The sequence below is a fragment of the Colletotrichum acutatum genome, assembly GCF_030867785.1.
Source record: "Colletotrichum acutatum strain CBS 112980 chromosome Unknown BDZ83scaffold_27, whole genome shotgun sequence".
Taxonomy (NCBI): Eukaryota; Fungi; Ascomycota; class Sordariomycetes; order Glomerellales; family Glomerellaceae; genus Colletotrichum; species Colletotrichum acutatum.
The window spans coordinates 255,180-278,024 of NW_026849021.1; the positions used below are offsets into that span (position 1 = coordinate 255,180).

General features: G+C 53.2%; 8 protein-coding genes and 2 non-coding genes across 10 annotated transcripts; 6 read left to right on the forward strand and 4 right to left on the reverse strand.

The window, feature by feature from the left end:
- Positions 1-475: 475 nt before the first annotated feature.
- BDZ83DRAFT_750338 (necrosis inducing protein-domain-containing protein) lies at positions 476-1,497 on the forward strand (the record flags this gene model as incomplete). Its single annotated transcript, XM_060513907.1, has 2 exons — positions 476-735; positions 825-1,497. 2 exons carry the CDS (start codon positions 476-478, stop codon positions 1,495-1,497), a joined length of 933 nt encoding a protein of 310 aa, XP_060367135.1.
- A 750-nt stretch (positions 1,498-2,247) lies between these two features.
- On the forward strand, positions 2,248-3,938 carry BDZ83DRAFT_790767 (beta-glucosidase; the record flags this gene model as incomplete). Its single annotated transcript, XM_060515718.1, has 1 exon — positions 2,248-3,938. One exon carries the CDS (start codon positions 2,248-2,250, stop codon positions 3,724-3,726), a length of 1,479 nt encoding a protein of 492 aa, XP_060367136.1. The 3' UTR covers positions 3,727-3,938.
- BDZ83DRAFT_t102 lies at positions 3,894-3,976 on the reverse strand. Its single transcript has one exon. It is a non-coding gene; the product is annotated as a tRNA-Thr (tRNA).
- Positions 3,977-5,044: 1,068 nt separating this feature from the next.
- BDZ83DRAFT_718050 (uncharacterized protein) lies at positions 5,045-6,646 on the forward strand (the record flags this gene model as incomplete). The annotated part of the gene is made up of 2 exons (XM_060512017.1): positions 5,045-5,461; positions 5,525-6,646. 2 exons carry the CDS (start codon positions 5,045-5,047, stop codon positions 6,644-6,646), a joined length of 1,539 nt encoding a protein of 512 aa, XP_060367137.1.
- Positions 6,647-7,307: 661 nt separating this feature from the next.
- Positions 7,308-8,694, forward strand: BDZ83DRAFT_573362 (major facilitator superfamily domain-containing protein; the record flags this gene model as incomplete). Its single annotated transcript, XM_060504609.1, has 2 exons — positions 7,308-8,126; positions 8,182-8,694. The coding sequence occupies 2 exons, from the start codon at positions 7,308-7,310 to the stop codon at positions 8,692-8,694; spliced, it is 1,332 nt and encodes a 443-aa protein (XP_060367138.1).
- Positions 8,695-8,939: 245 nt separating this feature from the next.
- BDZ83DRAFT_790769 (subtilase) lies at positions 8,940-11,996 on the reverse strand. Its single transcript, XM_060515719.1, has 2 exons — positions 11,623-11,996; positions 8,940-11,552 (listed from the first exon to the last, which is right to left on the reverse strand). Exons 1-2 carry the CDS (start codon positions 11,737-11,739, stop codon positions 9,012-9,014), a joined length of 2,658 nt encoding a protein of 885 aa, XP_060367139.1. The 5' UTR covers positions 11,740-11,996; the 3' UTR covers positions 8,940-9,011.
- A 3,454-nt stretch (positions 11,997-15,450) lies between these two features.
- BDZ83DRAFT_227279 (carboxylesterase) lies at positions 15,451-17,542 on the reverse strand. Its single transcript, XM_060501780.1, has 2 exons — positions 16,906-17,542; positions 15,451-16,847 (listed from the first exon to the last, which is right to left on the reverse strand). The coding sequence occupies exons 1-2, from the start codon at positions 17,290-17,292 to the stop codon at positions 15,582-15,584; spliced, it is 1,653 nt and encodes a 550-aa protein (XP_060367140.1). The 5' UTR covers positions 17,293-17,542; the 3' UTR covers positions 15,451-15,581.
- Positions 17,543-18,201: 659 nt separating this feature from the next.
- Positions 18,202-19,084, forward strand: BDZ83DRAFT_227281 (bola-like protein). Its single transcript, XM_060501781.1, has one exon. The coding sequence runs from the start codon at positions 18,359-18,361 to the stop codon at positions 18,833-18,835; it is 477 nt and encodes a 158-aa protein (XP_060367141.1). The 5' UTR covers positions 18,202-18,358; the 3' UTR covers positions 18,836-19,084.
- Positions 19,085-19,936: 852 nt separating this feature from the next.
- On the forward strand, positions 19,937-22,061 carry BDZ83DRAFT_227287 (cytochrome P450). The gene is made up of 5 exons (XM_060501782.1): positions 19,937-20,947; positions 21,010-21,073; positions 21,124-21,357; positions 21,417-21,737; positions 21,818-22,061. Exons 1-5 carry the CDS (start codon positions 20,166-20,168, stop codon positions 21,932-21,934), a joined length of 1,518 nt encoding a protein of 505 aa, XP_060367142.1. The 5' UTR covers positions 19,937-20,165; the 3' UTR covers positions 21,935-22,061.
- A 620-nt stretch (positions 22,062-22,681) lies between these two features.
- BDZ83DRAFT_t101 lies at positions 22,682-22,762 on the reverse strand. Its single transcript has one exon. It is a non-coding gene; the product is annotated as a tRNA-Asp (tRNA).
- Positions 22,763-22,845: the final 83 nt, after the last annotated feature.

The following is a 22,845-nucleotide window of genomic DNA, read 5'->3' on the forward strand; positions in this document are numbered from 1 at the left end:
TAGCCTCCCTTGACTTGATTCTTGGTGTCGACTAGGAAGCTTAGGATGCTTTCGGCGTACGCCGCGATCCCAGCTGTACGTTCGTAGCCGCAATGGATTTCAAGCGAAACCGTGGGCACAGCAAATCACGAGGCGCAGTAGGTCACGCCGCAGTTTGAGATAGTTCAGGATATTCACCATTGTTCTCTGATTAGATCTACTCAATTATACTTCACGGTCTTCTCCGTTGGAAAGATGGTTCTCATCGACCAAACATTGTCATCTCTGGCTCGCTGAAATAACAGAGTAACAAGATTTCGGAAGAACGTTCTTTGTTACCTGTCAGTCTTTTTGCAAGATCCCCATGGATAAACCAGTCGACTATAAGACTCTTTGAGGCTTTGCATTTAGATCTTCCTGGCTACCACCAAAAGTTCTTCAGACGTCTCGTCTTCTGCGGTGTCTTCTTAAGCTTGCCTTATAATTTAGCCTCAAAATGTCACTTCGTACGTATTTTCTACTTTTTCTAGTGTCTTCGCTAGATCTTGCCAGCGCAACAACTCCACATACACATTGGAAGCGTGGTGGCGACGTTGCGGTAAACGACAAATGGGCGAACCATGATAAAGTCGTCCCTCTTGCGGAAGCTCCTGGCTATGATCTCGATGGCGAGGTCCAGATGACTTTCAAGCCCCTGATTCACTCATGGCACGGCTGTGTTCCATACGCAGCGGTCGACGCTGATGGTGCTGCTGGGTAAGTGATAACAGCCTTTGGGGCTTGGGAAATCCAATTCTCAAGGACCAAGCAACATAGCTCGCATGTACTGATGAAGCTCGTGCTAGTGCTGGCTTGAAGCCAACGGGTAAAGCTGGCGGTGACTGTCGTGACTTGGGCCAAACTGGTCAGACTTACACGCGAATCGGAAAATCCCACGGTCGGACGGGCATCATCTATAGCTACTACCTACCCAAGGTCCAGGGCAACAACGAGCAACACAAGCATCACTGGATCACAGCCGTCGTTTGGCTCGCCGTCGATAAATGTCCAGACGATATCGCCAACTTCTCGCCCCGTGGCGTCGCGTACTCAAAGAATCCACAAGGTGCTTTCGACACGACGCACATCACCAATACCCTATTCGTCAGCTGGGAGAACTCGGCGACAGCAACACGCCCTATCCTGGCATACGATGCCAGGGTTCCTCTTATCCCTTCCGCAAATGGTCCAGAAGGAGCCTTGAGCCCTCCTCTGGTCGCTTGGGATCGCCTTCCGGCCGCAGCGAAACAGCAGCTGAATGGCATCCGATATGAGCACACCAGAGTTCCCTTCAGCGACGCCAACTTCCAGGGGACCCTTGACTCTGCCTACAGCAGTAATTTCTTCACCGGCGTTGGTCCAGACGGTACGGATTGTGGCGATGATACGCCGTCGCAGGACGAGATTGACCCTGATTTCGGGGACCCGGTTGCTTCGTCGACTACCATGCCCGAGCCCGAAGCCACCGGTCTTTCTTAGTGAAGCATGAGGCCAGTCAGGACCGTGGGGAGACGAAGACAGTCCAAGCCGTAACCCATGTTAATTGGGGAGGAATTTATTGGTCTACAAGTCTAAGATAGTAGCTACATGTGCCTATCCAATACCAAATAATGTTGATTTGAATTGTTTGTTGTCATTCATGGTCTCTTAGAAGAGTTAGCATGGATTCACGGCCCGGATTTGCGGGTGGAGCTTATATGTGTGGACACAGAAGCTGGTTGGAATTCGCTCGTGTATTATTGATTCTTGTGGCAATTGACCTTGCGAGAAAAAAACATGGAAACCAAAGTCCGGCAAGGATTTATAATACATCTCAAAGCAGAAAATCAAGGAATAGTCTTATGTCGTCGGATGGCTTGTTCAAAGCAAGTTTGAACAATGGCGACCACATCTCTCAAAGAGTCTCTCATTAGATACATCATGCATGATGGACCCTGTTGGGGCTCAGTGGGACCCTGCCATTGGGACCGTCCATCTAATCGCCCGCTGTCGGGGCAGCTGTGACCGACATGGTTCCCCTCCACGAATCATCATCATCTCATCCCGCCGCAAGGATGCCCCTCTAGTGATATCCGACGACGCTGCATCTGTAGAATGATTGGAGCTATCAGCACATGATCGTGAGGCGGGGTTTAAGATGGTCGACGTTCGGTGTATTAATGATGTTTTACGTTCGGTGGTTGAGTGGAATGTGAGATCGTGAGCAATCTCATACACCCCCCGAATGCAATGGCTTCACAATTCGAGTTTGACGAATCCATCAAGGGCGCTCTGCCGTCCGATTTTACCTGGGGCTTTGCCACAGCCGCTGCTCAAGTCGAGGGTGCCTGGAACACGGATGGCAAGGGCGAGTCCATCTGGGACAAATTTGCGCATACTCCAGGAAAGGTGAAAGATGGCAGCACAGGCGACGATGCCGTGCGCTCCTACGACTTGTACAAGACAGATGTCGCACTCATGAAGAGATACGGCGTCAGCGGCTACCGCTTCTCTCTTTCTTGGTCACGAATCATCCCACTCGGCGGCAAAGACGATCCCGTCAACGAAGACGGCATCGCTTACTACAACCGCCTCATCGATGAGTTGCTCGCGAACGGTATTACTCCCTACGTCACTCTCTTCCATTGGGACACCCCGCAGGCCCTCGAGGACCGATATGGCGGTATGCTAGACAAGGGAAAGTACACGCCCGACTTTATTCGATACGCTCGTGTGTGCTTCGAGCGCTTCGGCGACCGAGTCAAAGACTGGATCACCTACAACGAGCCCGGCGTCTACACCCTCGCGGGGTACGCCGCCGGAGTGCACGCCCCAGCCCGTTCCAGCTTCCGCGAGCTCAATGAAGAGGGCGACTCTTCCACCGAGCCCTTCATCGTCGCGCATACCGAGCTCATCTCCCACGCCTACGTGGCCGACATGTACAAAAAGGAATTCAAACCAACGCAAAAGGGCAAGATCATGATCACGTTGCACGGAAACTGGTCTGAGCCCTGGGACGCATCGGACCCGCTCGACGTCGAAGCCGCGCAGAGGGCCCAGGAATTCGAGATCGCGTGGTTCGCTGACCCGCTGTATAAGACAGGCGACTACCCGGAGTCCATGCGCGCGCAACTCGGCGACAGACTGCCGCGGTTTACGCCCGAGGAGAGCAAGCTTGTGCTAGGCAGCTCCGAGGTTTACGGTATGAACTCATACTCTGCGTTTTACGTCAAGCACCGCGACGGCCCCGCCGACATCAACGACCACAAGGGCAACATTGAGCAGTTTGACGAGAACAAAGAGGGTGTGCCGCGCGGGCCAATGAGTGATACCTACTGGTTGCGCACGACGCCGTGGGGATGGGCAAAATTGCTGCGATGGATCTGGAATCGGTACCATGTGCCCATCTACATTACCGAGAACGGGACCACGGCGCAAGGCGAGCATGATTGGAAACCCAAGGGGCCAGATGACATTCTCGAGGACCCCTTTCGCATCGACTTTTTCAAGAGTTACCTTACAGAAGTGGCCAAGGCTTCGCAAGAGGGCGTTGTCATAAAGTCATACTTCGGATGGACGTTTACGGACAACTGGGAGTGGGCGGCAGGGTTCTCGGATAGGTTTGGGGCGACGTGGATCGACTATGAGAGTCCCGAAAAGACACGCTACCCGAAGAGGTCGGCACTTTTCCTCGGAGACTTCTTCAACCATCTGGTTCGCAAAGACTGAATGGGGAAAAAGGGCATGTCGATACACAAATAGAACCCGTCAAAACCGGCGTTCGCTTGCGGCCAGCGCATAAATAGACTTAGCTATATGTCGGCGATGGAATTCCACAGGCTATACAAGCGTTTTTACCTCAAAAATGAGGGTGTTGATCGAATCAGCAAAAGACCTGCCTCGAGGGCGAATCGAACGCCCGATCTTCTCATTACGTAGATCATACGAGTGAGACGCTTTACCACTGAGCCACCAAGGCTGGGAACAGATCCATGTTATTTCCGGAGGAATGAGGTGTCATGATCCTGGGTCAGCGTCGCTGGAGGTCACGATATCGGCGACGGATCTTTACGAAAACAACTGTGTCTTTTGGGGTGCAAGGTTTTAAGTTGACATCCGAAGAAAAAAAGCCAAACAGTATTTGGAGCAAGGAAGCAGGCGGAGAAGACCCTGGGCATTCAGTTGAAGTGAAATCTCCAATTCACTGGGAAAAAGCTCCCAGCATCGGCATGTATAGTTAAGCAACGGCAAACCTAAGATGACTTTGCTGGAGGGTTCGTAGACTTGAACGCTAAAAGGCAAGCCAAGCTTCTCGCGGGTCAAGCTACAGCGCAGCAATTGATTTTTTTGTAGATATTAGCTTCCCACTCGAGAAACAGCTACCTATCTCGAACTACCTATGCAATACCGACTCCAATTATTCGGGAGCCAAAAGGCACGGCATCATTTGATCTCTCTCGGACTGATGGCTCTAAATCTGCCAGAAGTCGGAAACCGCACGCTCCGGGGGCCCTCGGCTCCCACTTGCGTTCTTGTCAGAGATGATTCCGGATTTCGGAGAATCCGAGACCTGAATCCATATCGGCGAGCAGCAATAGTGATACTCCGTACATCACGCAGCTCGTTGTGCGATAATCCTGCTGTGAGTAAACAAGTAGCTCTCCGTGCACCGCAAACTCGGATTTTCCGACGAAATGACCAAGTGGAGAAAACAATGTCACCCCGGCACAGCTACCCCGGAATCCCCGCAATTTCCATGCCGGCAACGTGACGTGCTCAATAGCACGGATCGGGGCAATTTAAGCATCTCTCAAATGGACTTTAGGATGATTCCTTCCCAAGACGGGAAGCATAAACGCGGACTGCAGGAGTGGAATCGTTCATCCTGAGAGGCGGCGCATTGCCGATCTAAGCGAGGAGGACTTGAAGGGAGGCACTACATCGCTTGAAAAGGGGGCATGCTACCTCCATTTAAGATTTGAGTCGATCTACGTTTTGTTCATGATTCACAACGACACAAAGGCTTCATTGTGGGACCAAAACCAGTATGGCAACAGTTTGGTACTTGCTTGTCGGGCTCCCTCTTTTGCTTTGGAGCCACCTTCTGGCATCGCCAGTGTATGCAGAATCCATACAATGCGAGGCCATCTCCAATGCTAGGAACACATCCAATGGAGTCCAAAGTGTGACTAAGCCTAGAGTCTTCATCTTCTCCGACATTCTCAACGAACCAGACGATTCCATGTCACTCATTCGCCTGCTCTTGTACTCGAATCAGCTAGATATTCGGGGGCTTTGCGCAACTACATCGACATTCTTGAGGAACCAGACACATCCGGAAGAGATGACGAGAATACTTCAAGTGTACGGCACAGTCGTGGGTAATCTCAACCGCCATGTTTCGCAGGCCTCCCAGTACAGCAGCTCGGATGTCCTCTTGCCATTAGTATCCTCTGGGCCTAAGGTAAGTCCTAGAATCTGCGAATTCTTTCACGTGAAGCTAGACATTACCTGACTATCTGTGTAGGTCTATGGAATGGAAGCACTGAATACATCTTTAAGCGAAGGGGCGAAGCACCTAATTGAAAAGCTCCAAGAATCCTCGGAGCCACTTTATGTTAGTCTTTGGGGAGGTGCAGGCACTTTGGCACAAGCTCTCAAGCAGATTGAGACCGACCTGTCATCAGTGAATGCTGCGCTGCTACGGTCCCGTCTTCGAGTTTATGCCATCTCAGACCAGGATGGCACCGGGTCATGGATCCAAGCTCGATGGCCCGACATTTTCTACATTACGAGCATCAATGGATTCAACGAGTTTGAGGGCGCAACATGGGTAGGCATCAACACTGACGACAATGGTTTTGCGAATACTACCAAGATCAAGAACGCTTGGGCCGATCAGAATATTCGAGTCGGGCCTCTCGGGAGCATATACCCTCAGATTCTGTATGGGATGGAGGGCGACTCGCCCAGCTTCCTGTGGCTGGTCTCGAATGGCCTCTCGGTCCTCGATATGCCAAGCTTGGGAGGTTGGGGCGGCCGCTATACCAGAGTCTCCGAAGTCAATGGTTTCAATTGGTATGGCAACGCTCCAGACAGCTTGTCACTTTCTTCGGGAAGTCAATACCGGAGCAGTCAGGCAACGATCTGGCGCTGGAGAGATGCCATGCAAGACGATTTCGCCGCTCGCATGCAGTGGACTTTGAACAATAGCGTGAGTGCTGTAGCGCATCCACCTCAACTGAGCATCAATGGCTCGACAGGCACCGAAGTTGTGAGATTCGATCTCAGCCTCAATGGATCAATCATTCTCGATGCGGCTAGTACTTGTGATGCTGACCACCCTGGAGAAACGAGCCAACTCGACTTTGAGTGGTTTGGATACCCGCCACCTCTGGGCTTCGGCGTCCAACCTTCCCTCACAATTCTACCACTCACCTCTCCACTCGGGACGAATGGTATTCTCCCTCTGAATGAGGCAGGCTTTGCAAATGTCACCCTTGGACCAAAGGTACGCATCTCACCGCCAACTGATGCTGGCTCTGCGACGGATGGGGAGGAGTGGCATGTCGTATTACAGGTTAGCACCAAAAAAAGGCCTCACGCGATCCGCCGGTACAAAAGAGTTATTATCACGACGCGTGCATAGGAGGAACTCTAATGATACTGATATTCGACACAAAACTACGTCTTGTACTTGGACATACGACCAAAACAATTCCGAGTCAGGTTGAAGATGCAACTCCAATGACATGGCCTACGTTGTGCTCAACACATTTCCCAATGCAATAAGTAGTAAGGGGTAGTTTACAGTGTACTCGCAACTCACTTCTGCTACTGTTTTGTAAAGTACCTCTGGCTTGAATGCGAATCAATGACAAAGTGAGCAACAAACCAGTTCCTTATCTTTACTACCCCAACTCTTTGTCGGAGACCTAGATAAGTGCAATCAAGGGGCGATCAATATTCTCCACACTCTACGTGACTCATGTCTCAGTCTGAAGAGTTGGTTTAAGATCGGTGTGCCAAGCGCGGGAAACCTTGCCCGGCGCTTTGTGCCGACCAGGAGATAACACCGGGTATGAAGTACAGAAGAAAAAAAGACCAGAATCCGAGTATTTGCTAGATGGTTTGTGAGTCATCCAATCGTTTCTTTCCTATTTCATAGAGCCACTCGAACCATCCGAATGCAGTCTGGTGTCTCTCGATTCAACAATATCCAGCTTTAACCCCATTTCCCCTTATGTGCCATTGAAAGTCAGCTTCGTACTTCTGTACCACAACCAAGTCTTAAAATGCCCCCCAGCATCATGTCAGATCATCAAGAAAAGCAGACTCTTGGTGTGCAACAGCCGCAACCATCAATACCGTACCCTGAAGCAGATCCCCCACTCAACTACTCCAATTCCCACCAAAGTTCAATCGTCGGGGAAGAGGAATTCAGATATCCAGATGGAGGCACTACAGCCTGGTTGCAAGTCCTAGCCTCACACTTGATCAACCAAATCGCCTGGGGTTACCCCTCCTCATACGGCGTCTACCAACTCTACTACACCACCACCCTCAACCTCCCCTCATCGCAGGCATCATGGATTGGCTCGATCCAGATCTTTCTCACCTTCGGCATCTGCGCTCTATCGGGCCGCCTAGCCGACGCTGGTTACACCCGTCATGCCGTCATCGTCGGCTTGTTCATGGCCGTGATGGGGACATTCTTGACCAGTTTCTGCCACGCGTACTGGCAAATCTTCCTCGCCCAAGGTCTATGCACAGGGCTCGGGATGGGCATCATGTTCATGCCGGGCATCACCATCGTCGGCTCGTACTTCAAGAGGCGAAAGACTCTGGCGCTCTCCATCGTTACGACTGGGACAGGCCTCGGCTCTGTGACGTTTCCTATTCTGCTGAATTACACGATGCCACATGTAGGCTTTGCGTGGGCTGTGAGGTGCCAGGCGTTGATGATGTTGGTTCTTGGTGTTGTTGCGATTGCGTTGATGAGACCGCGACTGGCGCCTAGGAAGAAGGGTCCTTTGATTGAGTGGGCTGCGTTTAGAGAACGGTCCTATACGTGTTTCGCTATCGGGAGTTTCTTCGTGTTTCTATCTCTTTACTTCAGTCTCTTTTATGTAAGTCATGCGTTCCTGGCTTTGGAGACGAGACTGGATACTGATTAGCTTACAGATGAATGTCTTTGCCCGGGAGGTTATTGGGCTCGCCTTCACTGAATCTGTCTCTCTGCTGCTGATTCTGAACTCGTCGGGAATACCCAGTCGCGTTCTCTCCGGATTCATAGCTGGGCGCTATCTAGGCTCGATCAACACGTTCATCATCAGCAACGTGGTAGTGAGCGGTATGTACTTTGCATGGATAGGGGTCCATACTGGTCCTGGACTGTACGTTCTGAGTGTGTTCTTTGGCATCGCAAATGGCTTCGTCCAAGGCGTTTTCACACCGGCTCTGGCGAGTTTGACTGTAGACCCCACGAAGATGGGAGCACGCTTCGGAATGGTCGCGACGATTGTGGGTGTGGCTTCCTTAGCAGGGCCTCCTATCGCTGGCGCGATCCTAGATGTGTCGGGTGGGAAGTATATCTGGGCGCAGATCTGGGCAGCTGTGATTACTTTGCTGGGCGTAGGAAGTCTTGTCGCTGCTAGGGTAGCGGCTGTTGGGAATGTGTTGAAAGCAAAGGTTTGAGTGAAGTTGGGTGTGGAAACGTAAGTCCTTGTAGACATGAATCGTCACACTGAAGGGCATCATCAACTATTGAGCAGTAGACGTTGTGGAACGTGTTGCTGGGGTAATTTGATACATGGGTCCGTTCTACAAAATGTTAACAATTTCAAATGATCAACGGAGAACATGACGGGAAAAGACCTCGAATAGACAAAAGCATCACGGGCGAACAGGATTCATGAAGGGTATCAGACATTATTCCAGTCCTATGAAATTATTTACATGAAGAGATGTCGTATAGACGTGTGATGCTATCGTGGCACATTTGCTACACTCTCCTAGTGTCTAGCAGGAGCGGTCGCGTTCGCGGCACCGTAAACGATGCGGAACGGCTCAGTCTCAGTGGTATCATACTCCTCAAGCTTCGTCGCGTCACCAAAGACACGGAGAGACTTGATGGCAAACTTGTACTTGCCAGCAGGAGCGTAGGTGCCGTCCTCGAGCTGGCCGTCAAAGTTAACGGCAAAGACACCGCGAGAGACGTACAGGTAAGGGAAGGAGCGGGGCTGGCCGAGGGTCTTGATGCCCCAGACCTCGTGGGTGATGTTAGGGGGGCAAGTGGTCAGGGGAACCAAGTCAGCGCGGACAAAGGAGGAGCCGAAGGCCATGTTGACGGCGAGGGCGGGGAGGACGGCCTTGGTCTCGTTGGCAGTGCCAGGGGGAGGGAGAGTGAAGGTGTAGTTGCTGGGAACAGGCTCGTACTCCTCAGCCTTTGCGCTGGTGGAGGTGGTCATGAGGGCCTGGTCGAGGGTGACGTGGCTGTGGAGGCTGCCGGCGATGCCCTGGTAGGGAAGGGAAAGGCTGGTGCCATCGGAGCCGTTCAGGGCGATGAAGCCGGACCAGACGGGGAGGCGGCCGGCGTCAAGGGTAGGAGGGGTGGGGGTGACCAGGACGGTGACCTCGCCGCCGGCAGGGACGGTGACCTTCTCCTCGCTGAAGGCAAGGGTGGCGTACTCAGCGGACAGCTCATTAGGGAAGACAGCAGGGAAAAGATCTCCAGCGGCCTCGAAGGTGTAGGCAGTGGCGGCACCGACGTTGCTCAGGTCGTAGGACACGGACTCAGCGCCGGTGTTCTTGATGGTGAAGTTGAGCTCGGGGATGAAGTTGTCAGTGTCGTTGAAGGAAAGGCTGGAGTGACTAAGAATGACTGTGGAGTAGGCGGCATCAAAAGCCTGGACGAGACCACCACCCTGCTGGGGAACGGGAGCAAGAAGAGCATCGGGGCCGGTTCCGTAGTTGAACTTGACGGGGTTGGCGTGGGCAGAGAGAAGGTTCTCAATGGTGGCGGGGTCCAGAGTCTTGCGGACATCGGCGATCAGGGCAACGATACCGGCGGTCTGGGGGCAAGACATGGAGGTACCAGAAAGGACGGCGTAGCTTCCCAGGGCTCTGGGGTAGGTGGACAGAACGTTACCACCGACGGCACCGAACTGAGGCTTCTGAAGACCGTCCCAGTTGGGACCCCAGGAGCTGAAGCTGGAGATGGAGCCTCCAGTGGCGGTGTTGTTGGAGTTGATCAGGATCTGCTCAGCCTCCTTGGGATCGGTCATGTGAAGGACAACCTCGGATCCAGCAGCAAGAGCAGTGAGCCAGACGGCGGCCTGGTCAGGGGTGGTCATGCCAATAGCCTCGAGACCCTCAACGGCGGCAGAGACAGAGCCAGCACCGGCGGCGTTGTTGTAGAGCATGACATACTTGGCACCAGCGTTGACGGCGTTCTGGGCCTTGGTAACGAAGGTGCAGGTACCTCTGCGAACGAGCACGATCTTACCGCTGAGATCGGGAGTGCCGGCAGGGTAAGGGTCGCAGCCGAGGGCAGCGGTAGAGGTGGAGTCGGTGCTCGTGGCCCAGAGGGGAAGGTCGACGCCAGCCCAGTTCTGGGGTTCACCGGGGGTGTAGGAGAAGTTCTGGGACTCGCCGCCGGCAATGGTGAAGGAGTTCTCAATGAGAACAGCCGGGGTGATGATGTTGTCAAAGGAGGCGATGGCGGTGACGTGCTTACCGCTGGCGGCGGTAGAGGCAAAGAAGATACCCTGGTCACCAGAGTTACCGGCAGAGACTGTGCAAGGGACACCAGCCTCAACGATTCTTGAGACGGTGGCGGCCCAGGGCTCATCAGTCCAACCAGAGGGACCACCGATGGAGGCGGTGATGATGTCGCTGCCCTCCTCGTAGGCGCGGTTGTAAGCGGCAATGAGGATATCGTTGCTGACCTGGCCCTCGCATCCGAAGACCTTGTAAGCACCGAGGGTCACACCGGGGGCAGTACCGGTGAATCCGAAGGGGTTGCTCTGAGCGGCAATGATACCAGCAACGTGGGTTCCGTGACCACCGCAATCCATGGGATCGGGATCGGGGAAATGCTCGTTGAAGCCATCGTAGGCGTCACCGACGAAATCAGTTCCGTAGCTGACGAGGCAGTCGGCACCGAAGCAGCCACCGAGGGCGGGGTGAAGGTAGTCGATACCGGTGTCAATGACAGCGACCTTGATGCCCTTGCCTGAGACGCCCTTGGCGTGAAGCTGGTCGACCTGGGTCATGACGTGGGTCGAGAAGGTATCCTCGCCCTCCTGGCGCTTCCTGAGGTCGATGTAGTCGCGGCCCTGCTGACCGGTCCAGACAACCTCGGGCTTGGGGATGCTGTAGGTCCTCACGGGCCAGATGTTCTTGACTGAAGCGAGCTGGCCGAGCTTGGCGGCCTTCTGGTCGGCGGTGTCGAGGTTCTTGAACTGGATGGACGCGCCTTTGAAAAGAGAGTAGGTGAGGTTCAAACGAGTGATAGCATCGTTCTCTGCCTCTGCGTAGAACTCGGAGGCATCCTGTAGAAAAGGCTAGGTCAGCGATTTCACAGTACCATGGCGTAGATTGCTGTTAGAGCTGTTGACATACCTGTCCATCCTCCAACTCGACGATGAAGGCACCAGCGACGGTCTTGGGAGACGGGGCCTTGGCTTGGACGGCGGAAGCCGCTGCAAGGAGCGGCAGCAAGAGACTGCTTCTGACCATTGTGTTTGGCTGACGGATGACCTGTGGGAGACCGGAGCTAGCGAGAAAGGAATCATCTCGTGAGCCCGACACGCCGGGGGTTCAGCTTTATAACTACTATGAGTGTGTTCTCCATCCGAGGAGGAGGGGGATGGATTGTTCGCTCGGTCCAACTCCCAAGGCGAGCCCCCGTCTGGCGGGGGGCCAAGACGGCGCGAGACTGGGCCTCTCGTTGTCGTCATGAAAGGAATCGGGAGCACCATTTCGGGCGAGCACGCTTGCTCGCCCAGGCAGGTGGAGAGAAACATCGGCACAGAAGACATGCGCTGTGGGAATATGCGAGGATGCAAAGGCGCGGTGACAGTGTGGCACGCGATAGTGCTCGGGGAGCAGGGGGGGAGGCTGAGGGGTGGGATCATGGGTCAGGGGGAAGCAGGACAAGCGAACGGGACCAGGGAAATAAGAAATTGCACGCAGCTAGTTGCCTCGAGCTTAGAAGGCCAATCTGCAGCTCATTCACCTCGCTGGCAAGTCACGGCCTGTAGGGGAAAAGGAGCATCTCGACCGAACGTCGATCAACATATGAGAAGCTGCTTTTCGAGCTGCCTTGTTGAGGCTTCGTAGTGGTAGGGAGCTGGGCTGGGGCTAATTAATTGAACAATGTCATTGGAGAGCTTTCTGAACGGCCAATTTGCTCAGATGGCCTTCCTATCTGGGTAAAGTCTTCCGCATGTCGTTGGAGGGACCGCAAGAGCTGATGGAGGGGAGTCCCTGGCTAACCGTGGTGGCCATGGATCATAGACCTGGACATGGTCAGGGGTTGCTTGGTTAGGGGCACTTTTATTTCACTAGCATCCCCCCGTTTGGTGGCGAGCCTGCCCTCTTCAGGCTCGCTTTAGAGGACAGCAACTGGAGCTATCGCGAAAGAGTGATTGGCAGAAGGCGGGAGATCGGATTTGACTTCTTCGAGATCTCTGGGCGAAGGTTGCCAGCAGCGACGCCACAACGTTTTTTGTGCGTGAATCAGGGTGCGGCTAGCCGTTGGGCGTTCGCACAGTTGAAGGCTAAGAGACTCGGGAGGCTTGTTCTGGTCTGGTGGCACATCTAAGGCCCTGTGTTTGCAGATGGCAAAAGGACATTGGGTGGCTCGTGTGGCATTGGTGACGGCTCCATATTGCTATTGTTGCTGCGAAATACCGTATTCGTACGCCTGGTGAGGCCGGCAACAAAGACAAGGAGGACGAGTTGTCCAATGTCAGTGGCTTGTACAAAGATTGGTCGACGAGGGTTTGCTCCTATCAGAGTTCAGCAAGACTGCATTCGTAACGTTATCAAGACTCCAAGACATTACACTCACCGCTCTGCGATAAACATCATATCAATATGATACGGCAAACACGATACGGGAGTTGCAGCTCCCACATTCCCTGAAAGAAACGCTGCCATCCGTCTTGCGTGCTGCGTGCAACAATCACTTCCCCAGACCATGGAGCCAAGGGGCCAAGAAGTCATGGCACTCTTACTGCCGTGGTAGTAGTGCATCTCGGGGTCGTTGTCTGTTGGGCGTGTTCCTGAATGTGCACTCGTGCGATGTGGAGCGCCGAGCGCGCGATGTGCTCAGGCACGCGAGTGGTAGGTACAACGGCAGCATCCACGCGGGGGACGGACATCCCGGCTGCATGGTGGGTTCTGAGGCGATGGCGTTGGATGTTGTTCCAGGCACGTCAGTATCGGCTTCTGGAGTTAGTTCTCTGTCCCATTACTCCTCGGCATACGATTCTTCTTCATTGAGGATACAAGGCATAGGGCGTGAGTCGGAGGTCAGTCCGTAATGAGGAATGAGAGCTTGAAAGGTTCAACGACTCAGGTCAAGTTTGTTCCTTTTGGGCAGGAGAATCAGAGACTCTGCTGGGTAGAGGACCTTTTGCTAGTCAATATCGCCAACTATTCCGCGCCCACATGCGAAATCCCCGCACGCACACAGAGCAGAGCCAAAAGTGGCTGAACGGAGTCTCTGAATGGGCGAAAGGAATCTGGGAGAGTTGAAGGCTCGAGACTCTGACGGGAAAAGACCAACAAGGCCTGGCACCTGTCATCCCATCATCCATGGCTTCTCGTCTTTCTGGGCTTCCATCCGATTCACCTGCCGAAAAGTCGATAACGCGGTGGCCAGGCCCCGGCCCTAGACCGGACGCAAAGGTTCGCGGGATGCGGGCGGCCATGCAACGCTACATGTTCCCTGCGCAGCGTGCTGGATATTACTCATTCAACTTGCAAAGGCGCGTTAATCTCGACTCTCGAGCCACAGGCGCAAGACATCGTTTTTGGTCTGCTATTACGTATCGGACCGTCTCGACTGGAAACTGTACTCGAGTCCCGCCGAGTTCTATGTAATGGTAATGCTGTGAAGGCCTGGAGTGAAGCGAAGGTTTGAAGAGCAAAAACAATGGCCCAGTATTGATACGCCCGGACCAACGCCTAAAGGGCGTGAGGACCACGGCTACTCTCGCTTCTCTCGCCTTTAGCCGAAAGGAGTTGGGTCCCGGCTGGGCTGCTAAGGCGATCTGGGAAGCTCGGGAAGAGGCCGCGGGGATCTCCTCCACTCATTCTGTCTTGGTTAAACTTTCAAGTTCTTCGTATTCTGGGTGAGAGAACGGGTCCAGCTGAAGATGAGAGAACTTTTGATATGCACTTGTTCTCAGGGTTCGACGGTTCGGCTGGCAGAGAACCTCAAAAAGGCGAAGGCTTTGTACGATTCAGTCGCCTCTCTGTGTCTCGTAGCAAATCAACGAAGAGGTTACAGCGAGATGGCAACTGGAGAGGCTCATCAAACAATGGCCCCCGCTTGCTTGAACTTAAAAAGTGCGAATAAATGATTACTGACTTCGTGCTGCTGGGGAGGACCTGGATGCGCATATTCTAGGCGGCCTGCACTGCTGTAGGGGTCTTTAATGTGAATAGAACTTTGGCAAACACAAATGCATTTAACCTTACTATGGCGCCGAACTCTGTTCATGGTTGATTCAACAACATGCATCGTCATGCAGCAGACTATGGGTTTTGTGCTCTTGGGGAAAAATTGAAGATAGTCCTATCAGCACAAGGTCAAATAACTTCCGTGTTCAATATTGTGTCTAAACAGAGTTGCATGCTCTGTATTCCGAGCGGAGCTCACAGTAGACAGCGAACATCCACAGCGGCCTTCGCCGAAACAACTCTGATTTCTGATGGCCTAAAGCATGAAGCTAGTCTTGCCCTGTCCAACTCAGAAGCGGGTTTCATAGCTAAATAATCGACTAATATGGTATCGCGATACACTGCAGATGTTGATACTGTGCGACTTTCATGAGGCATCTACGAAGTTACTAGCCAGATGCCGTCAATAGTCAACCAAACAGTATTAAGTCTAGTCTTCTTCACCAATGCAGAGTGCTGGCCAACGCAGATGCCAAACTCAGCCAAGTCTTCGGAGGCACGCCAATGCTGCCTCAAGATCAGCATCCCAACTGTTTGGACACAATGGGTCGTACCTTACAGATCGCCAAATGCGACCGTCGCAGTCCGTCCCGGGAAGAGAGGGGGAGGGTCAACAGGCGGCTGGGCGGTGACCGGGCTCCATGACAAGAGTCGCCTTTTGTTCCCTCCTTGGCCTTACGGCGAGGGGGGAGGATATAGGCAGTCTCCACTAGTACGAAAAGAAGCATGTGGGCGAGATAAGTATCCGTAGCACACCGTGATTAACTAACATTGCTTATTGCTGTGTCATCTATGTACTCTGTACGCTGGACGATGCCGATTACCCATCTGCTGCCCGATGCTAGATACTAGACCAGCTCTCGGAAACCCAACTGCAGGCCAATCCATCATGCAAGAAGTTCTCTCGCTACCTCGTATGTGTTGATGAAGTCTATGCCCTCTTTTCTCCATGTATCATCCTCCACATAGCTCTTGGATGCGTTCAATACCAAGTTTTTGGGGGCACTTAAGTCATACTTGGGCCAATAAGGCAACAGCGACGTGCCGTTTGTAAATGTCCCATTACTGCCAGCCTTCGGGTTCGGATCCGTCTCGTAGAGGAAGCGCACATAGGCCTCCCCAATGGCGCGGGCGAAGCGCACGTGGCTGTCATACTGCGGCGACGGCCCGAGCAGGCCAGATATGTTCTGGAAGCTGTACGCGACGTTGTCAAAGTGCCGCACTCCCTCAATCTGCTTGCGGTTCCAGAGCAGCTGGTCGAAGCGGTAGCTGTACACGGGCTGAGAGACGGCGTAGAGCTCGCACATCTTGCGGCGGCCCGAGATCATGACTAGGTCGCCGCCGATGGAGGCACCCCTCCGCCACTGCAGGCCATATTCCGGGTACACGGAACAGTTCGTGATGGAAAGCGGCGGCTGGGTGCAGGGGTCATTGGGGTACAGCTCAAAGAGCTTTCTGATCGTCGGCGGGGAGAGGGCATAGGAGCGCCACCAAGTGAAGCCGTTGAAGAGGTTCGTCTCAGTGTTTGGCTTGGGGCTGTTGGGGTTGAAGTTGATGCCTTCATCGCTGTTGGCGCCGGTCAAGAGAGGCACCTTGACAAACTTGCCTTCGCGGATCAGTTGACTCGGGTAGCCCGTCAGGAAGTCACCATCAATCATTGGGTTCCACACTTGACTGGGGTTTCCTGCAAAGAGTTGCGTCTGGCTAAGGCCGCGGAGGCAAGCCAACTGGTCTTTGGCGGTCCAACAGCCGACGCTGCGCGTCAGATTCTCGACGGGGGCGTTGTAGTAAGCCAGGTCCTGCACCTGAGCCCCCGTCGGCCCGCCGCTCTCGAGGATTGCGGCGCGGTAGAGGCCGTCGTCCCGGCCGTCGTAGCTGAACATGTGGTAGGCGATGCTCTGGGCCCCGGCACTCTCGCCCCAGATCGTCACCCGGTCCGGGTCTCCACCAAACGCCGCGATGTTCTCCTGGATCCACCGGAGCGCCAACCTCTGGTCCAGCAGACCCGCGTTACTGGAGCCTTCGGCGAGGATTTGAGGTGTTTGTAGGAAGCCGTACATGTTGAGACGGTAGTTCATGGCGACGCTGATAATGGGCTGGCCCATGTCCTGGCCGACTTTGACAATGCCTGAGAGGTTGTATTGAGGGTCGGCCTTTGTCACATTCAAGTCAGTCTTGACATACAATGCTCCAAGATTGATAACTTCTTACAATTGACCCAGTGTATAGACCGCCACCAAAGATCCATACGAGAACCGGGAGCGGCTTCTCAGGCTTTCCAGCTGGACGAACAACATTGAGGGTCAAGCAGTCCTCGGACATGTTGAAGGTCCCTCTAAACTGCATACAGCTGTAGCCCTGTTCCGTGGCATCTCTTGTGCCTTCGAAGGAAGTGTTGAGGCTTTGAGGCCACTTGTACCGCAACTGGCCAACCGGAGGCTGCGCAAAAGGGACACCGAGAAAGGCATCTTGGTCCCACTCAGCTAGATGACGGCCTTCATAAGTGCCATTGAGGACCTGGGCTGTAGGCTCTTGAGCTGCCACGGCCTGGATCAAGCAAGCCGCGACAGCGGAAAACAAAAATGACAACCGAGACATGGAAAACAAGAAGGAGGATCAAGCTGCTGCTCTTCTCTGCTACTCAGTCCCTCTCACTTTCACTGAGCGTCCCCTTTCCTCTATGTACCATTTTTTATACGCCTTCTAGCGTAGCATCGAGGCTCGCTGTCTTCCCCTGATGCGCTCATCGCGTTCATCGCGTTTCTCGCTGTCATTGCTCAACCGCTAGGAAAAGTGTTGCCGGCCGGGACCCTAACACGCCTGATTGGAGGAATTTGACAAAAACCGCAAGAGAACCTCGTCGCCTCTAATTTCTAGTGTCGGACTAAGCAACTTTTATGACCTGGGGTAAGTCATTGGAGAAGAATGCGGGGAGATGCGGGGAGACGCTATTGATGGCCCTGAGCCCTGGGGTAAGACGAACGGGGTGATCTGGAACTGGGAGAATTTGCCGGGGTGGTTTGGCGGAAGTAGGTGAGAGACACGCCATGGCTGGCAGATTGGAGATGCAGAAATAATTTTCCCACCGTCTAGAGCGGCCTATCCTAGCGGGGACATCTGTATGTGAAGCAGGAGAGCTGAGGATGATGATGTAGCCCTTGGTGATGGAAGGTGTTGTCGCATTAGCCCCTTGAAATTTCCAGTCCTTGTGATCCATGTCAGCGGTTTTGTGACTTTAATGAGATGACTAGGAGATATTTCTTTTCTCGGTTTACGCACGAGGTCAACCAGGTTGCATATGGACTGTGAAAGTGTGAATGTTGAGTGAGTGACACATGAGAAGCATATGAGTGAGTGTGATTGATGAAGGTGTCTCACTTGCATTTCACTGAGCCACTCATCTCACTCAAGTACCGTGTGAGCTGAGCCACACTGTAAGCCCCACACTGCTCCGGCTAAATCCCGGCAGCTCACTCAATTCCTTGTTGACGTCAATAGCCGTGAGCTTAGAAATTCCGAATTGAAGCTTGCCACACCACGGAGATTTATTTGGGAGTCTCAATTCGACTGCGATAGCCTCAAGCGACCCCAGTTGAAGCCATTGCCAAACTTTATTACGCAAGGAATTGAGCAGTCAACATATCAACCATCGATCCGGCCCAGAATGCTTTGCAGAGCGTGCCGTCGCGCAATTGCGCTCCCCAAGCCCACTGCGAATACCATCATCGCAAAAGCTCCCCTCTCAAGTCTCTCGATCGCAACAATGAACAACGCCCTGAGATCCACTGCAACAGTCCAAGCTCCCAATGCGATCCGATCACGATCTCAATCCAACCTCCGATCGATCTCAAAGCGCTCCTACTCCTCCGCGACCGAGACCTCAACAGCCCTCGAGAAGCCCGACCACCTGGACGATGCCGAATCGACGATATGGGATAAGCTCGTTGCCGAGTTCACGCCCTCGGAACTCATCGTACAAGACGTGTCGGGCGGATGCGGTTCCATGTACGCCATCGACATCACCTCAGCCAAGTTCAAGGGCGCCAACATGCTGAAGCAGCAACGAATGGTCAACGCCGTTTTGGGCGACATGATGAAGCAGTGGCACGGTGTTCAGTTGCGCACCAAGGCGCCTCAATAAGGGTTTGGGCTCTACCCACGGAATCACTTTGGGCGTCGCCGCGATGAAGGCGACTGTACTATAAACGATAATGTACCAATAACCACCAACACTCGGCGGAGCAATCGCGCCTCGCGGACGGCGAAGACTCGAGTGAAGGAAGATATGGAGGGCCATTCTGTCAATCCTCGGACGGAATTTGTATGCTATTGTGTTCTTAATATGGATAACCCTTCCCGTTCTCTCCCCCAACATCAGCTTTCCACTGCTCGAGCAATCCCGATTTTTTCCGGATTCTCCTCATCTTCGAGCAAGCTTTCAGATCATGGAGGTCTTTACAAAGCTGGTCCGAAGTCGTTGCTGCCTCGAAATGTTTCTCAACCATCGCAGGCTTCGTCAGACTTTGTCGGAATGTTTGCTTCCCTTTTTCTTATCCTAGAGTACCTTATGATCATGCCCCTTCCTTGCTCCGACCAATAACGCTCCCTCTATTACTCCTCCATCTCGTGGTCTGTGGGCCTATATGGGTTGTCGACAAAGTCTGGTTTTATTTATCCTTGACAGACGGTCGCTTGTCCTTGAATAGCAGCAGCTTACCAAGACACCAAGACCTCGGTGCTTTGCACATTGCCCCATTTCGAAATCTATCAGAGTCCGACAGCGATCCGTCATGGCATATCCGTTGTAGCCACAAAAGCTCAAGCGCTCATGCCGACATATCCGTGATCCCCACGTTACACAAGACAGGGTCGAGGAACCCACAAAAGCTGCCTCCCCTCCAAGTGTTTCCCCCCAAAACATTCAATCACGAGCATGGATGTCTAGATTCTCCAATTGCTGATCTCTCGTTCGCATCTTGCCCGGGCCCGACAGGAAGGTCATCATTGGACATCACCTGGTATCAACAAACTGAATGTCTGCAATCGAACGATGCCAAATGCTGGGCAGTGCGACTCTTCCAGATAGGCTATCCGAATCGAGGTAGGTCTACTACCGGCATTTGGGACTTTTGGTGGCAACGGCCCGGTACATCAAGCCTTCCAACGCGCAACCCCGGCTTATCGACATGGAAGCCAGCGCTGTCATCCTCAAGACGTCCCTGAAATCCCGAGCGATGTAACGAGAGGCGGGGTTGCAATATTCAACACGTTGGCGTGGCAAGGGGTCACGTCAATGTCTACACGGGTTAAACCCGAAAAGTAGAAGATGGTCGCCGTCAGCATTGAAATACTAGATATAATGGAAGACTCTTACCACCGAATAAGAGCCTGATGGCTGAAATTGAAGTCAACTCAACCTTGCCTCCCTCAGTATTGCAATTCAGTTGCAAGACGAGCTGACGACTGGAAATATGGCGCTATCAAATTTCACCTCATACCTCAATGCAGGCTCGACACTGCTCTATGTCAGCTTCGCTTTCATCATCTACTATGCCGTCTCATCTATCATAGCCTACGGCCGTCTCCGTGATTTCCCGGGCCCACTCATCGGACGCTTCTCTTACCTATGGCTCATACGAAACGCATGCTCCGGTCGACCGGCCGAACACTTTACCAATCTCAACAGAAAACATGGCTCCCTAGTTCGCATCGGCCCGAACGACCTCGTCACTGACGACCCGGAAATCCTACGTCGCATGAACGCTGCCCGATCAACTTACGGCCGATCATCCTGGTACGATACGACAAAGCTAAACCCTCACGAAGACAGCTTGTTCAGTCTGCGCGACACCGGCGCACATGATAAGCTAAAGGCCAAGTGCGCAGCTGGATACGCCGGCAAAGAGAATCTGGCGCTCGAAGACGGCATCAACTCGCAGGTGGCTGGTTTCGTGGACCTCATCCGGAGGAAGTATGTTACTATCGACGATGAGGTCAGGCCGATGGACCTGGGCAAGACAACACAGTATTTCACGTTGGATGTTATCACCAGAGTTGCGTACGGAAAGGAGTTTGGGTACCTAGCTACTGATTCGGATGTCCACGACTACATCAGCACAACGGAGGCGGCTATACCGCTTCTGCAGCTATGCAGTGAGGTACCGTGGCTTGCCAACTTTATGTTTTCCAAGCCCATCCTGGGAGCGGTCGGTCCGAAACATACTGACAAGAGCGGATTGGGAAAGCTAATGGGGTACGTGGTGCTTCCTCTATGAGTAGCATGATGGTGCGATGCTGATCGGAACGTACATGTAGAGTGGCCAAGGAGGTTGTCGGACGACGTTTCGGTACAGATGCGAAGGAGGAGCCGGACATGCTGGTAGGTTATATTTCTGACGTCCTGTCTAGAGCAAAGCTGAGAACCAACAGGGTGCCTTCATCCGGCACGGCGTTAGCCAGAGCGAGTGTGAAACAGAAGTTCTCTTCCAGATCATTGCTGGATCAGACACAACCGCAACAGCCATTCGGACGACTTTCTTATATCTCATTACATCGCCTCGCGCATATCATACTCTGAAGACCGAAATTATCACAGCTGTAACCCAAGGCCGGATTTCTTCCCCCATTACCTATGAGGAAGGAAAAGCAATGCCCTACCTTCAGGTTAGCCCCTCAAATCCCGCTCCTGATAATCGCAACTTCGACTTGCTCACCAAAGCCAGGCTATCATCTATGAAGGTCTCCGGATGTGCGCGCCCTTCACCGGCCTTTGCGCCAAAGAAGTACCCGTCGGAGGAGACACAATTGATGGACACTTTATCCCCAGTGGTACGCGCATCGCCCAGAACGTATGGGGCACGCTCCGTCGCATCGACGTCTTTGGTAAAGATGCGGACCTCTTCCGGCCTGAACGATGGATCGAAGCCGATGCGGCGACGAAGGATAAGATGCAGAAGACTACTGAACTCGCGTTTGGATATGGACGATGGGGTTGCGCGGGAAAGAATGTTGCGTTTCTAGAGTTGAATAAGGTGTTTGTTGAGGTAAGTACTGGCTTTCTGCCCCGAGTTTGAGAATGCTGTGGCGCTGTGAGGTGCTGAGATGCTAACATTTACACACTTAGTTGCTTCGCAATTTTGAGTTCCAGATTTTGGATCCCGCTAAGCCTTGGCATAGCGTGAATCACAACTTGTTTATGCAGGATAACTTCTGGGTGAGGGTTACCGAACACAAGGATTGAAGAGACCAAGCGAGAGTGAATGTGACGGAGCTGGTACGCGGGATATTGTTCTGGTAGATCTTCGTAGGTCACGTCTTTGCGCAGAAGATGAGCCATCAATTCAAGATAACATGATCATAAACTCCGTACTCTAATTATCGCCAGCATGTCGGCAGAGTCCACGCTGGTACTTGCTCTCCTTTCGGCTGCCGAATGCGCTGGTCTTACGGCGACCTATCGAAATCTAACGGATCACTTGTGTGAGGGTTGTTGATGATCTTATGTCATGAGCTCGTTACCGCATGTTCAGCCTCGCATCATCGCCGTCGTATCTCCAAACCCTTACAATGCCTCCAGTTTCTCGGTCTTGGTGCATGTGTGCTTTTCGTATGGCCGGTTCTGGTCGTCAAACCCAAACCCATTTTCGTTTTCCTCAAGACCCTCAACGAGATGAGGCTCAGAATTCTTTTCGCAAGTCATGTGCATGTAAGTCGGGATCCTTCGACTGGTTGCAATGTCTGAACAAATACCACCATTGCCAGGCCGCTGTCGCTGTCACTGCCACCACCATCACCATCGTCCATATGCCTGAAAGCCAAGCAAGCACTTACAGATCCAGACGCCTCTCTCACTCCTTTCTTTTGGCAAGTGTATCGAGTACTCAACCAAACCATCATGCAAAAAGAGTTCGCAAAGCACATTGGCCTACTACATCTCATCCCTGAGTGGACCCGAGGGAAGACTGAATCCGCAACCCACTCTGAGGTGAGCTTGGCCGGGAATCGAACTCGGGATCTTCCGACATCCTTTGGTGATGTTCGGACGTCATACACCAACTCGGCCACCTGCGGTATCTTCGGCGACGACGAGGAGGAAACTGGGTGATGTAAGGGGCGGCGGGGGAGTATGGGAAGGGCGAGAACAGTTGGTGA